This window comes from Hermetia illucens, chromosome 6 (genome assembly GCF_905115235.1).
Source record: "Hermetia illucens chromosome 6, iHerIll2.2.curated.20191125, whole genome shotgun sequence".
Lineage (NCBI taxonomy): Eukaryota > Metazoa > Arthropoda > Insecta > Diptera > Stratiomyidae > Hermetia > Hermetia illucens.
The window spans coordinates 21,137,565-21,151,183 of NC_051854.1; the positions used below are offsets into that span (position 1 = coordinate 21,137,565).

The window sequence follows — 13,619 nt, forward strand, 5'->3', positions numbered from 1 at the left end:
TTGTGCTCACCTTACCCTTAACAGAGCAGTTACGTTTTTAGGTGTTTATGGCATCAAAACGGCGCACGCCAATTAGGCTCCTCAAAGCAAGTCAGCCAATTTTGGAGATGTTTCGCCCTCTTAAAAAGTATTTGGACCTTTGCTTTCATTTCACCTAGATTCCCGTTGCAGGGTATATCCCTTAATGAAGTGACTGGCGATTATGCCAGTTGGCGGGATATTCGTCAATGACAACTCCGTTTAGCCTGGTCGGATCCGTCATTGAGTGGATGGTGGACTTAGGAATCCCTCGATTCTTAAACAAAACTTTAACTATGTTTAGGCCTTCCACAATATTGTCCTCTTCAATGGGACATACCTCACCCCGCCTCCAGAGGAAAACGGATTCTTGAAATGAAGGGCAAGAACAGGACGCGTAGTTTTAAACATACCAACGTTCCAGCGTCCAGGCTGCAAGGAAAGCATTCCCGACGTAACCTTTCCATCGAAATAACTGGTGCCACTGGTGGACAGATGGCGAGTTCTCGAAGACTTCTCGGCAAACGACTATCAATACATCGACTTCGAAGTAGTTTACGCAACCTCTCAGTGTCTGGTACCCGGGCGCTCTTCCTGTGCGTGTCGAAGCTCTTGGAACAGTTGGCGTGGCGCTACAGCTATCGTAATCTCAGTTATGAACAAGATAACGACCAACTGTGGAGCCTCCATTCCCAGAAAGGCATTGAGATGTGGCATGAAATGGCGGAGCTCCGAAAGGAGTGTCCCAAACTCCGCCGCTTAAAACAATGTTTAAACGACCGAGAGGGGCATGTATCACAATGAGAGAGTACATATCAGCCAAAAGGAAACTCCGTGGCGTAATAAATAGAAGCAAAGCTTACTACATGCACGACCTGGTCGACGAGGTGAATGGGGGCCCATGGGGACTCGGTTATAAATTAGTAACCAGCTCTGCAGGAACGCGATCCACTTAAGACCGAGCAGATGGCACGCATTATACGGCCACTATTCCCCACACATACCGTATGGATTGATAACAATAGCTTAGAAGGCGCCAAGGGCTGCCCACTTTTCTCTATAAAAGAATTGAAAGTAGTCACAGACAAAAGGCTGCAGTTTCGACTTAAAGTCGGCTAATGGAAAATATTTTGACATCTATCAGGCGACGTCTCCTGATGAGTTCAGGGCAGTCTGTTCTGCTCTACGGCGCAGAGGTATGGATTGGCGCTCTTGGAGGTATATTGTAAACGCCTTGCGTAACTACAGAGACGGGGCGCCTTGTGGGTGACGTCTGCCTACCACATTGTCTCTGAACCGGCAATGATGGTGATTGTAGGAGTTATTCCCTTTGCCCTTCTTGATAAGGAGCCTAAAGTCATATACAGGCGCAAGGGAGAAGAGCCAAGGGAAATGAAGAACGGCAGCGTACATTCAATGAGTGGCAACTCTCTTGGCAAAATGATACAATTGACTGAATCGAAACTACGGTGAAATTGACTATTTCCTTATCCAACTCCTGAGTGAGCATGGGAGTTTTCAGTGTGACTTGCACAAGATGAGGAAAGCATGATCTCCTGATTATGTGTTTTGCAATGGGGTCGTGGACGACGCCTATCACACCTTATTCCTTGTGAAAGGTGGGATGGGATTCGTCAACAACTTCATTTCAACACAGGGGATATATCGCCACACAACAGCGCTGATAGGTGGAGCTATATTGCGCATTACCTTCAGGTTCTTTTCGTTGCAAAGAAAATAGAGCTCGATCACTGGAATTGCCGGATTGCCTTGAGTTCCCAGAACTAACAACTCCCTTCCTCCTCTCCTCTTTCGATGGTGAAAGGGAACTAGCCCGAAATAATGTAATAAACGGTTTCAGGCTATCTCTCTGCCGAGGGGGAGGCGTTTATGGTATTTCGACGGCGTACAGTTGCGGCAAGACAATACTCTGTGCATAAACGTATTCACCTACCCTATTCAAAACAAAAACAGTATTGATATCATCGCCCACCCCTGGATATGACCTACTGTTGCTCAGTTGTCTTATATAGGAATCCCAAACTGGTCTACTACTTCAGAGCTGCTCTCGGTGTCAAATCTCATTTTTTCTCCGAACACCTAATACCTCTTGCCTGGTGCTGATTAGGAATGTTGGTGTGTTTTCTACATTATATACTTCCTGCTGATTACTAAGGGTATATTGAAGAAGGTACTCACCTCTTCAATTAATGTCGCTGCTCGCTTAAATTACTTCCTTATACGAATTAGGACTCGATACTTAGTAACGTTTCTAAGTGCGTTAAACAGTAGACAGCCCATTTGTTTCCCGAGTTTCTTCATATTACTTTCAGGAACGCCCACTATTTCTTGCCTTGTTCTTGTTCAATTTTTTGTAGATCAAGCTAGAATCTCCATCGACATTGGCAGCTTATACTTAGATAATTCTTGTATATTGTATCCTTCGATGAAATTGCCTTAAATGAGTAAAAACTCGTAAGAAAGTTGCTGAGTTAGTTAGAACCAGTTTTCTTTCCTTTAATCTTTTCCCAGAGCAGTATCTTGAAATGGTAAATACCCTCTTGTTGTATCTAGAAAGGAGAATAGGTTACTCTATCATATCACTTTATTTCATTTATTAAAATGATTGATGAAAACCTGTGACGAATTTTTCTCCCTAGATTGATTATTCAAAGTATTTTGTGTCTTTTTTTCCAGCATACCAACCAATTTTGGCTTCGAATACTGCGATCTGGTTTCTAAATGACAAAGGTAAGCTCCTTGCGGACCGTGCCTCGTGGCATTCAGCCAAATATTTCTTCTTGGTCTGCATTTGCATGCAAAATTCTTCTTCATATATTTGGTGAAACCTGCCACGATGCGACACGTGCGAGTTTTGAATGATTTAATTTAAAAAAAAATGTCTGAAACATAAATTTTTATAATATAAGTTGCACAAATCGGATTTTCTGCCACTTTTTTACTCAAAACCCCAATGTGCACATTTTTAATGAAAAAACTTTATTTCAAAGAGAATAAAATGGATTTTATCATCATCACTATGTTACTGTTGTTCTTGATTTATTCATTTTTTTCATAAATTTCATTTCTTCTCCTATGTGTCAACTATTCATGTATCTATTTCATTTCAAGAAAATATGTAACAGTATTTCTTCTATTATAGATTTCACATGTATTTGTTGCATCTATCTTCACTATCGACTAAAAAATTGCTTTTCATTTGAATTTGTTTCTCATTTTTTTTCTTCGCAAAATTTCATTAAATTCAGTTCAACTCTATTATTAGCATTTAGATAAATTTGTATAATGTATGAAAATATCAACCTTTAACTTTTCTGAATGATTGAATTATTGTGCATAATCATTTGAATTCGCCTGTATCATGTGTTAGCTAGAAATATCTCTATTTGCATTGCATCTCTGAACATTTAGATAATTGTATCCTATAATATGGGGTAGATAAAAGTGTAATGTTAATATTTCAACAACGTTCTATTGAATCTAAGTTTGGGATGTTAAACTTGCTTATTCTGGAATAACTACTGAGCACCTTGTCATCTAAAGTTAAAGGTCAATCGCATCTATGGTACTTGTAATGTATAAATTTCAAACTTCCATCTTTCCTTGCATCTAAATACAAATATGTACGTTTATATAAGCTTCCTTTCCTGATAATGTCTTATGCAAGCAAAATATTCTTCAATAAAATCAAAAAATATTCCATTTATCGAAATCGCATGACTAATGCAATAATACGCTGAATTAAAAATCACTCTATCTCTCTCTCTCTCGGTACCCTTATAAATATAAAAAATCTAAACAATTTCTTGATTTTTCTGCGTAATACAGAACACTACGTAACACATGCATTCCTTACGAATTTAATGAACAAACGAACAGCTTAAAGACAACAGAGTTTGGGCATTTTCATTCTTTCAATCTTAAAATATACAATGTATATCTAAAAATGGAGATAGCATCTAAAAATTTATAAAATACAATTTACAAAGGAATATAATAAATAGAAATGACAATATTTATCTTTTTCTTTTTGATTTTTTTCCAGTTTTTTCCTTAGCTTTATTACTTTTTATGTTTAAATTTTTTATTTTTTGTTTGCTTTCTCTTTGTTTCATTTGGTAAAACTACTTATGTTTATTAAATAGATTTTACTTGCATCCTGGGATTAGATACAAGATGACTTTGAAATGGGTTTCATGTAAAATATGAATACTACGTTAACAATATGATGATAGTTAGAATCAAGACATGATAATATTTGTTTAAGATAAATGATTAAAATAGAATAGAGTGGATGTATCTGTATGTATCTGCCATAGTACACTCAACCAATGATTGGGGGTTAGATATCTAAAAAAGCATGGATAAAGGGAGGAAAGTCTAGAACTTTCGGAATAACTTGATTGTCTACGTTTATAAAATTAAGATTTAATTGGCAAATAATTGAAAATACGAGCTTCATTCGCATAGTTGCCAGCCGTCTTGAGATCTCTTAACAATTTCGCTACAATATCGAAACAACAAGATCAGATTAGGAAATCTAAACCTTTTTCCCCTGTCCCAAAGCAGTTAGAATCGTTCGCAAAGCATTGGAAACAATAACTAAAATCTGAGATCATCATAACTCAAACAAGGTTGAAAATTAAATGATTTAATACTAGAGAAGATACTAATTAGACGGCATGTCTTCATATACACCAATGCCCAAGCACTGATTGAATGTACCTTGATCAAAACAAAACAACAGTCTTAGCTTCTTCACGCTTTGATTTCCTTCCTCTCATCAGTTGTGATTTTCAGGTGGACATTTTGATTCTCCGGGTTCGCCATGACCGATTCAAAAAACTGTCGAGTTTCGAACTGTAGCTGGGCCAGCTTCTGTTGCAGCAGTTGGTTCCTCTTGATCAGCTTCACCGTCTTCACCGCAATCTCCAGAAGAGCTCGACTGTTTCTATGTGGTTTCTTGCTTACATAGTACCTATTGTCTAGATTTGACGAACTATAATCATCACTGTACCACGCAGAGGAATATGTAGAGTAATTCGAGGCGGAATCATCACTTAAGTCATTACGATCACGATTGAATAATACAATGCCATTAGTGATGGCTGTTGAAACATCATCGGTGGTTGCCATGGTCTCGTTTGATAGAATCGTATTTGGTGAGCTGCAGTATCGGCAGCGAATACTATCATATGCACTATCTGTTGTGCCGGTAAGGACAGTTAGACGGTCTGAACATTGGCATCCTGCTGAAATATCACTGCCTGCGACGGGACTTGAAGCAAATTCCATATTGGCATCAGCGGATACGGCATCAACGGAGGGTGGGAATGCATCTTCTTTGTTGGCAAAATTGTCATCTTCATCCATTCTGGGATAGTCTTCTACCTCGCTCTCGTCTGAAGATGAAGATTCACTGTCTGGTAGACGCCGTGCAGATAGTCGAGAACGGGCTGTTCGATCAGCGATAGTGCGTCTATGAGTGATTTTTCCAGCTAAAATGATGCAAAAAAAAATTGGTTAATATATTTGATTTTTGAAATTATAATAAATTTTAAAAGTAGTCGAAAATCTCTTGCATTAAATAACGGGAAAATAACCACAAGTTCATTATTATCCGAGAGAGGAATTTCATACCTCTCCGAACCATCGCTAGAATTCTAGTCGAGTATGCCACGTTTTCTCCTACACACTTTCTTGACAAGATGATCCTTTCCCACATGGATTTGATGTTCCACGCACCCCAGTCTATTAAGCCATCACCTTGTCCTAGACCGTTGGTGACAACAAAAGATCACGAAAGTGATCCTGCTGCTTTTACTGACCTCAAGTTTTTTGGGACACCGAAATCTTTTATGATAGTGTACAATTTTACCGTAACTATGCTATGATAAGCGATTAATTCAAACAGTTTTTATATCTCCTTTCGTAAAGAGAAAATCTGATCTGTTGCTGATTTCCCCTGTGTGAGGCGTCTTTGATATAAACCGATGGTATTGTGGGGTCTATGGGGCACTGCAGTCTAGCAAAATAGAGAATATCTTATAGTTGGTACTCAGCAACGTGATACGAAGTGGGATCCAAAGAAACAAAAAATTCTATATAACTTCAATATTTATTAATATCTTTACACCAAATTTCAATCACCTTCAAAATATTCTCGATTGACAACAACGCACTTCTCCAAACAACCTTTTCATTATTAGTTTTTATAGGGATGTTCTTTCTGCCTTCCAGAGATTTTTTTTACTTCCTCTATAGTGGCAAAATGCTTTCCTTCCATGTCCTTTTCGAGTCTGAGGAACGGAAGCCATGGGGGGCTAGGTCCGGAGAGTGCGGGGTTGGACAATCGGTGTCATGCCAGTCGCCTGTACGATCTTTGGTCCACCTTCCCCTTCCGGATACACTCCCTCAATCTTCTCAAAACTTCTAAGCATAACTTCTGGTTATCAGTTTGTCACGGGAGAATTAACTCCGCGTGCACAATACTTCTGCAATCGAAGAAACAAACACTTGGCGAGCATTTTTTGTACCAGGAGAGCCAGCTCTCTTCCACTTGATTCATTATTGATGTGTTTCGGGGCCGTACACACAGCACCACGAATCATCACCAGTGATAATCACCTTGAAACAAATTCAGGGTCCACTTTGAGCTGATTTTAAAGCCCAAAATGTGCCCAAGGTCGACACTTCCTTTCCTCTTTTTTGAGAAGATGAGAGACAAATTTGGCTGACATGAGCAAATCTTTCATTAAAATCTTCTGAATTGAAGTCCATTTCCTCAACAGAAAACAACATTTCACAGCCGCGCGTTGTATCATAGTCAACAATTTGTCATCACGTTTTCGGCGGAATAGAAAAAGTGGTCCTACTAAATAGCTCCCATGGGCGAATCGATGCCCTCAAAGCGATTTAACTTAGCACAGTGACTCCGGTGAACAGCCGAACAAAAATCTGGTCCGCCACTCTCCCTCCCCACCGCAGCCAAATTCCCATTACTTCTGCCTCCTCCCTAATACATTTATAATTGGTGCACTGCATGATATCCCCTTTCTATTTTTGCCAGTTGAGCATGATTTGATGAACCACTTTGTGTTGTTGATCACATCCAGTTCAGCTGTAAATCCATCGGCTCTTGGCGTACTAAGATTCTCAAGCCGATGAATTGCATGGACCGTTTCTTCAATGCTTTCTTGTTGCATAATTTGCTCGTTGTCTCCAAATGGTCAACTAGCCAATATTCGGGTCCTGACAATCTTATAAAAATACTGAAACTATCGCTTCACTATGCCCATACGATCGGAAATCAGATTCGCCTCTTTGTCTCGGCAGGCTGAACACAGAAGTGGACATAGCTTCACCCTGTTGACTTGTTGATTCCCCTTTTCGAGGTTTTCAGCAACAAGTTTCCTTTTTCTGTCGGTGAAGTCGTTTCTCCGCTCGCCGATGCTCGGAATAAAAGTCTGCACGTTCTACCGTTCCTTGAGGCAGCTACATTACCCGATATGCCACATTGTTTCGTTCCATTCCTAGCCTGCCAGCAATCGTTATGAAGGCAGTCGCTCCGGTTTGTTTTGCAATTGAGGCCAAATATGTTTGTAACCGTACCAATGATAGGTTGTTATGAAGTTCATTTGTCGATGCTCCATTTCCAGGACATCCGATAACTGCGGCTATTTTGGCATCCATTTCCCGCTTATAGGTGTTATGGAGCACTTTTTTGTGGGGCCCATGAATCACAAACTGGAAGAAAGTTTCTTCTCAAATGGTCCGCCATCAAGTGTATGGTGGACTCAAAACTCCGCGTTATTCGTTTAGATCAGATGACGTGTAAGGAGATTAACGTCAGAGAGAAAGGGTTGTAATCTGAAGGCAAGGAGATAAAATGTGCAGAGAAAATATTAGCCTAGAAAAAAATTTCGGCCCTAACTGGAGACTAGAACTTAAGCACAAGTTTCTAGGTGCAATAAAAAAATTCTTAATGTAACAGCGCATAAAGGCTAGACACAAGTGGGCTATCAACGTACGCAAAGACCTTGATAAAATCTTCATTATTAGTGGGACCGGGAGTGTTGACTAACCAGTGGAGGAGTCCCGATAAAAGCTCTAAGCAGCGGTCATACTATTATACAATCACCATCCTAAACCTGTAAAATAAATTTTTTCAGCAATCACTCCTTTTCATGTTTATATAATGAGCTTTGAACTCTGGCGTAGCCTGCCCCAAGCCATGGTTGAGCAAGGAGGGGAGAGGGATAACTGTAGCATGAATGGGTGAGTTACACCTAAGTGTCTAAGACTTGCAACATAGTTGTGTGAACTCTGGTACGTTTCGAACCACCTGAAGCAACTATCACCGACGCCACAGCTGGATAGGGTTTTACGATGAGCCAACAACCCATCCATGTAAAAACTATTCCATGTCAAGACACCTGAAACATTTGCCTCGTATTGGACAGATAAACAACCACGTCCAAGCAAACCTCTAATAGACCATTATTTTCGATCCTGAAATGTACGCTTCCTGAACAAACCAGGGGCCATCAAGGACCTCCTTCAACAGGGCGAGATTCACAAATTGAGTATGATTGTAGTCCAGGAAACAAATTGGATTGGTAGCAAACTAAGCGAAATGAAATCACACACAATTTTCCGAAGTGGCAAACCATCGGGTCATTGACTTCAAACTATCAACGAAAGGTTTTGTGGGATTTGCATCAAGAGTCGTTCTTTCAATTTTTGGCTCATCAACGCGCACGCCCCGCTTGAAGTCAAGGAATATGTAGTGGAAGACGAGTTTCATTCACGCCTGGAGACCATATACCGTCAACCAAATTGACCACGTCCTCATTGGCAAAAGATGAGCATACAGTGTATTGCATGTACGATCCTGTCGAGGAGCAAACTGCGATTCAGACCATGACTTGGTGAAGGCAACATAGCGATGCAGAATCTCTTCGGTGCATCAATCGGAAATCAGCCCTACAAAATCTTTGCGGCTGATAAACTCCTGAGCTATGCTATGCCGCAGGTATATACAGCCGTCCTGGTGGAACAACTATCACCAACTACTGCTGCAAATCTAGGAGGATGAGGAGATCCCAGATGACTGGCACAGAAGCATCATCTGTCCCATCCAAAAAAAGGGAGATATATTGCATTGTGAAAACTACAGAGGCATTTCTCTTCATACTACAAAATACTGACGAAAACTCTGGTTTCAGACCGGGTCACACCAAAACCGACCAGCTTTCTACCGTTAAACTAATCCTGTAAAAGTGCTGGCAATATAACATTGACGTGTACCAAATCTTTGTCGACTTCAAGCGGGCATACGATAATATAGATTGTACTGTACAATATTATGCTGTAATTTGGTATACCAACTAAACTAGTACAATCGACGAAGATCACAATGACCAACTCCATCTAACAGGTCAGGATCCAGAACAAGTTGCCTGACCCTTTTGAAACACGTACAGATTTGAAGCAGGGCGACGACCGGGAGCACGGTGAGAAGGCACAACATATACGGACGCCGAGCAGCTTCCAACATTGGAGGACACGGTTACATGACCGAGATAATTGAAGGACAACGATCCAGGGGGTCAGGGCTCGACGTCTTGCTGAAGAGCCACGATACTGATGATAATGAGCTTAGAAGCAATCTTAGATGATCCACTACCAAGCAAACCAAAGACTGAAAAATAAGATTTCAAGCAACCTATACCTACCCACCCATTTACAATAGTCAATACTGATCCCTTTAGAATAAAGATTAAACCAACTTGCTCTAAAAAGATACATCACAATTACGAGCCGATTCTCTAATTAGGCTTGGATAAAGGGAAGAATTTGAACCAATAATGTTTGCTCTCTAAGCATGCATGGTCGTCAAGGCGTTGACTCAATTAAATCTAAAGATAATATCAATTAGAATCCATAAACACGAGCTACATCTATGCAAATAGCTTTCGAACACGTGCTTTACATTACGAACAAAACGCCAGAAATACGAAACTATTAATCCCTTCATTCCCGTCAGATTATAATCTTCAATTATGCTCGTAGACTCTACAATCTACTGCCGCCTATCTAAGATACAAAGTGCACAACCCCACACGTGCCAACCTCATATTAGCAACCGAAACCTCCCCACATCCGCGCACAACATAAAGATGAAAATCTTGAAATTTGCAAGGAAAATGTGAAATACATGCAGCTTCTAGCGGAAATGCAAATGAATGCAGTGCATAAAGCGACTGCAATCAATTGCATATCCGTTGATAGCTAAAAAACCCACGAGTTCAGAACGTACGGATGCATATGTGCATCGATGACTTTCCTTAGGAACACGTTTCGCGATTCGTGCCTCCGCATACTTTTATATTATATTTATTGCAAACTCTACATAAATTGCACTTACTTAGCTGGAAGCGTGTTCACAAGCACTTGGACTACCCCTGCCGTGGGTTATATAAAAAGTTAAGCTATGATGATATGGTTTCAATTAGCGATGCATTTCTATTGGGTTTTACATGGACTCCACACGAGGGTCGCCGTCGTGACGACGATAATGATGATGATTATGATGAATCATTAGCGTCTGATAGTTGCATGGTGGACTGTGTTGCTAAGGAACATCGTAAGTGCTTGGCAGCATTCAATTTAATTAATTGAATTAGGTCGCTAGCTGGATTGTGGGTTTGAGTTAGGTGACTAGTAAACCATTGGTCCTAGAGTTCTGATATTTTTATGGTATTTGAGAATGCTGGTTGAAGACATTAACTTATCTTTTATTATTCGAAAAAAATTCGAATCATTTGTTCGTCCCACATTGGGTGCAGCTTTTAGAAAACCCGGAAAGTTACTTTCTGTTAGCCATGATAAGTTTCCCATATGAAGCAAAATCATAGGTTTTATTGATGGAAGATTCCGGAAAATGGATAAATCAAAAGAATGAAAAGAACAGGGCATAGAACAATTCCATTACCGACGGACACTATCCAAATCAAACGCCTGTGCAATACTATCCTCCGACAAATTCCTCACTGAACAACTCTTTCTATCCGCTAATGTCCTCAAATCCCTCCATGCGGCAACCAATTCAATGAAAGCTACGTCTGGTTTCGTATACATCGTCTCCATCTATTGTCCCAAATAAATATTTGACCTGAATGACCACTCCATCATCAGATCCTTCTGCGTACGCGCCAATTCCATCTAGCTAGCAACACGTGGACCCTAATTTTGGGAAACGGATGTCCGACATGACATACCACCTGGTTTAATACCTATGTCAATACCAATGGTATCGGGGTACACCGTTGGCTGACAATTCCCGCTGCACTAAGCAATTCCCGTAAGAGTGTCAGTTCCTTACATTATAGGTACAAGGTAAGATATTGTCTTTTTTTGACCACTTTATGATTAACAGCAACATCAGCATAAATTCAAATCGAAACACTTTCCCATTTCTCGAAATGTCCCTGGCATAAGTGACCACAATTTCTTTATTTTCATTCACCCATCGCCGCTAATAGAATCTGACTTCGGAAATGCCAACTGGCAGTTCACTCCAGACCATAGACCATACCACAGACCGCATAGTTCGCCAGTACGTGAAGCAAATCCTTACCCTGTACACCGCCCATCTCCATAAATACTTGTCCAGCATAGAATTAAATTCAAACACATACAGGAAAATCCATAAGACCAACCCGCGACTTGGCAAAACTGTCAGTCGCGGTAATATCATACCCCAAAAGATGTTCCTCTCGAAAAACCAAATGACCTTACGTGCAATTTTCTCAAAGCCCACCACTCAACACATGTTTGACCGAAGCTTTGTGGCAGGAGTAAATGCATTAATCGCCTCCTTCAAATCCAATCCACCATACTTCCAGACAACTAGCTAAACTGCATTATTCCACCACTCACGCTTCATAAGAAGACTACCTGGCTCAATTTCACCAAAGAACTTCGTCAAACACAAATCGGTTGCATTTTCCATTAAGCAGAGGAAGAATACGGAATCGACCAGGCTGGCCAAATACCAACCATCATCCTGGAGCAATGATCCACAAACATTAGCCCTTTCTTGTTCTCCTAAAAAAGGACAAACCTCTCCTTTCCAACCGATACAGACCTACCTCCATCCTGTTAATCTCCGTCGGAATCGCCGAGCGGAATGCCAAATTAATTAATGATGGACACTGTGATATGTAGTAATAATTCTATTCCAAGCTTTCAGCAATTCGATCTCATACTCGGAATTAATCGCAAGACACCTGCAATAGCCTGCTCCCTTTATATAAGAAGGTTTTTCGACTCCGTATGGGGAAAACAGCCTTGATTTTCATCCGCACTTCAATAAGCCAATCTTTACCTTCCTAGATGAGTGGCACTCCCGAATGAAAGTTCAGTTACTTTCGGATGGTTTAAGGTGACTTCCGCCGTGTAAGCCTAACCCTACGTCGGACTGTCTTTGTGACCACAATCAGATCCTCGTTGCCACGAACAACCACGGTACCAATTTATACTGAGTGCAGGCTCAGCGTTCATACTGGTGGATGCAAGATCTACTTAAAGTCTCTACCGAACTAAAGAGTATGGCGCCGCATTTGTACAGCACACCTCGAGCCTTGAGTCCCGAAGGGTTCTTTTCACGATTGGGACATAACAATAGCCCCCATGAAACTACCACTAGGGGGCCAACTGTAAACAACTGCTCCGAAAATACATTATATCCCCTAGGAATTCTCCTGAAACACATGCCCTCAGGCCAACGGTACTAGATAACCTCCGGTTAGACTTCGTGGCAAGAGCCACTTCAGATGAGTCCATTGCAGACTCGGATTCGATCGGCGTCTTCGAGTACCTGGGAACCTCGCACTCCTCAACGGGTCGACTGGAAACTCGGTGCGGAGAACAACAATGAAACAGCTACCCACACTATATAGTAACCATGTTGGAACCGCGCAAGGCTCTGTCCTTTCTGCAACCCCTTTCTCGCTCTACAGAGCAAAAATTTTCAAACCCCGTTCTAACCACAATCAAAATTCTCCAATATGCGGGGATCATCAGTTATACCTGCACGAAGGATATTGTACACGGTCAGACTCGCCTGAATTCGACGAATTGGACGAGCTCTCTTGATACTTTACCAAACGAAAGCATGCCCTTCGTTCCCAAAAATGTCCGACAAAAGTCGTCAGCGGGAACTGAATGATAATGACTCCGAAAATGACTTCCGACACCACGAATCTGTTCATTAAACCCAACTCAACTCCTCTCTCCATGGGTAAACAATTTTTTTGTATGTGTTTCAATAAACTCCAAACGGTGCCTGTATGTCACCCCCCCCCCCCCCCCGCAAAACATCAACGTTCTCTGCTACAAGCTATTAATTAGACCTTTGATCACTTTCGGATTCATTTTCCACATGGATCGGTGACGTCTAAGGACAAATAGATCTTCCGCCATTGCAGCGGTATATTTACAAATAACATGTTGCGAAACTTCCAACCAGGTTCTCTATTATACCGCCTCGCACCGATACTGCCATGGCCAAATAC

General features: G+C 41.0%; 1 protein-coding gene across 1 annotated transcript in view; it reads right to left on the minus strand.

Annotated features, from left to right (window-relative positions):
• Window positions 1-2,997: 2,997 nt before the first annotated feature.
• Window positions 2,998-13,619, minus strand: part of LOC119659509 — a 99,502-nt gene continuing 88,880 nt past the window's right edge. Inside the window, exon 3 of the mRNA XM_038067639.1 lies at window positions 2,998-5,537. Within this exon, the coding sequence (XP_037923567.1) occupies window positions 4,798-5,537 (740 nt within the window). The 3' untranslated portion in view covers window positions 2,998-4,797. The remainder of the gene's footprint in view (window positions 5,538-13,619) is intronic.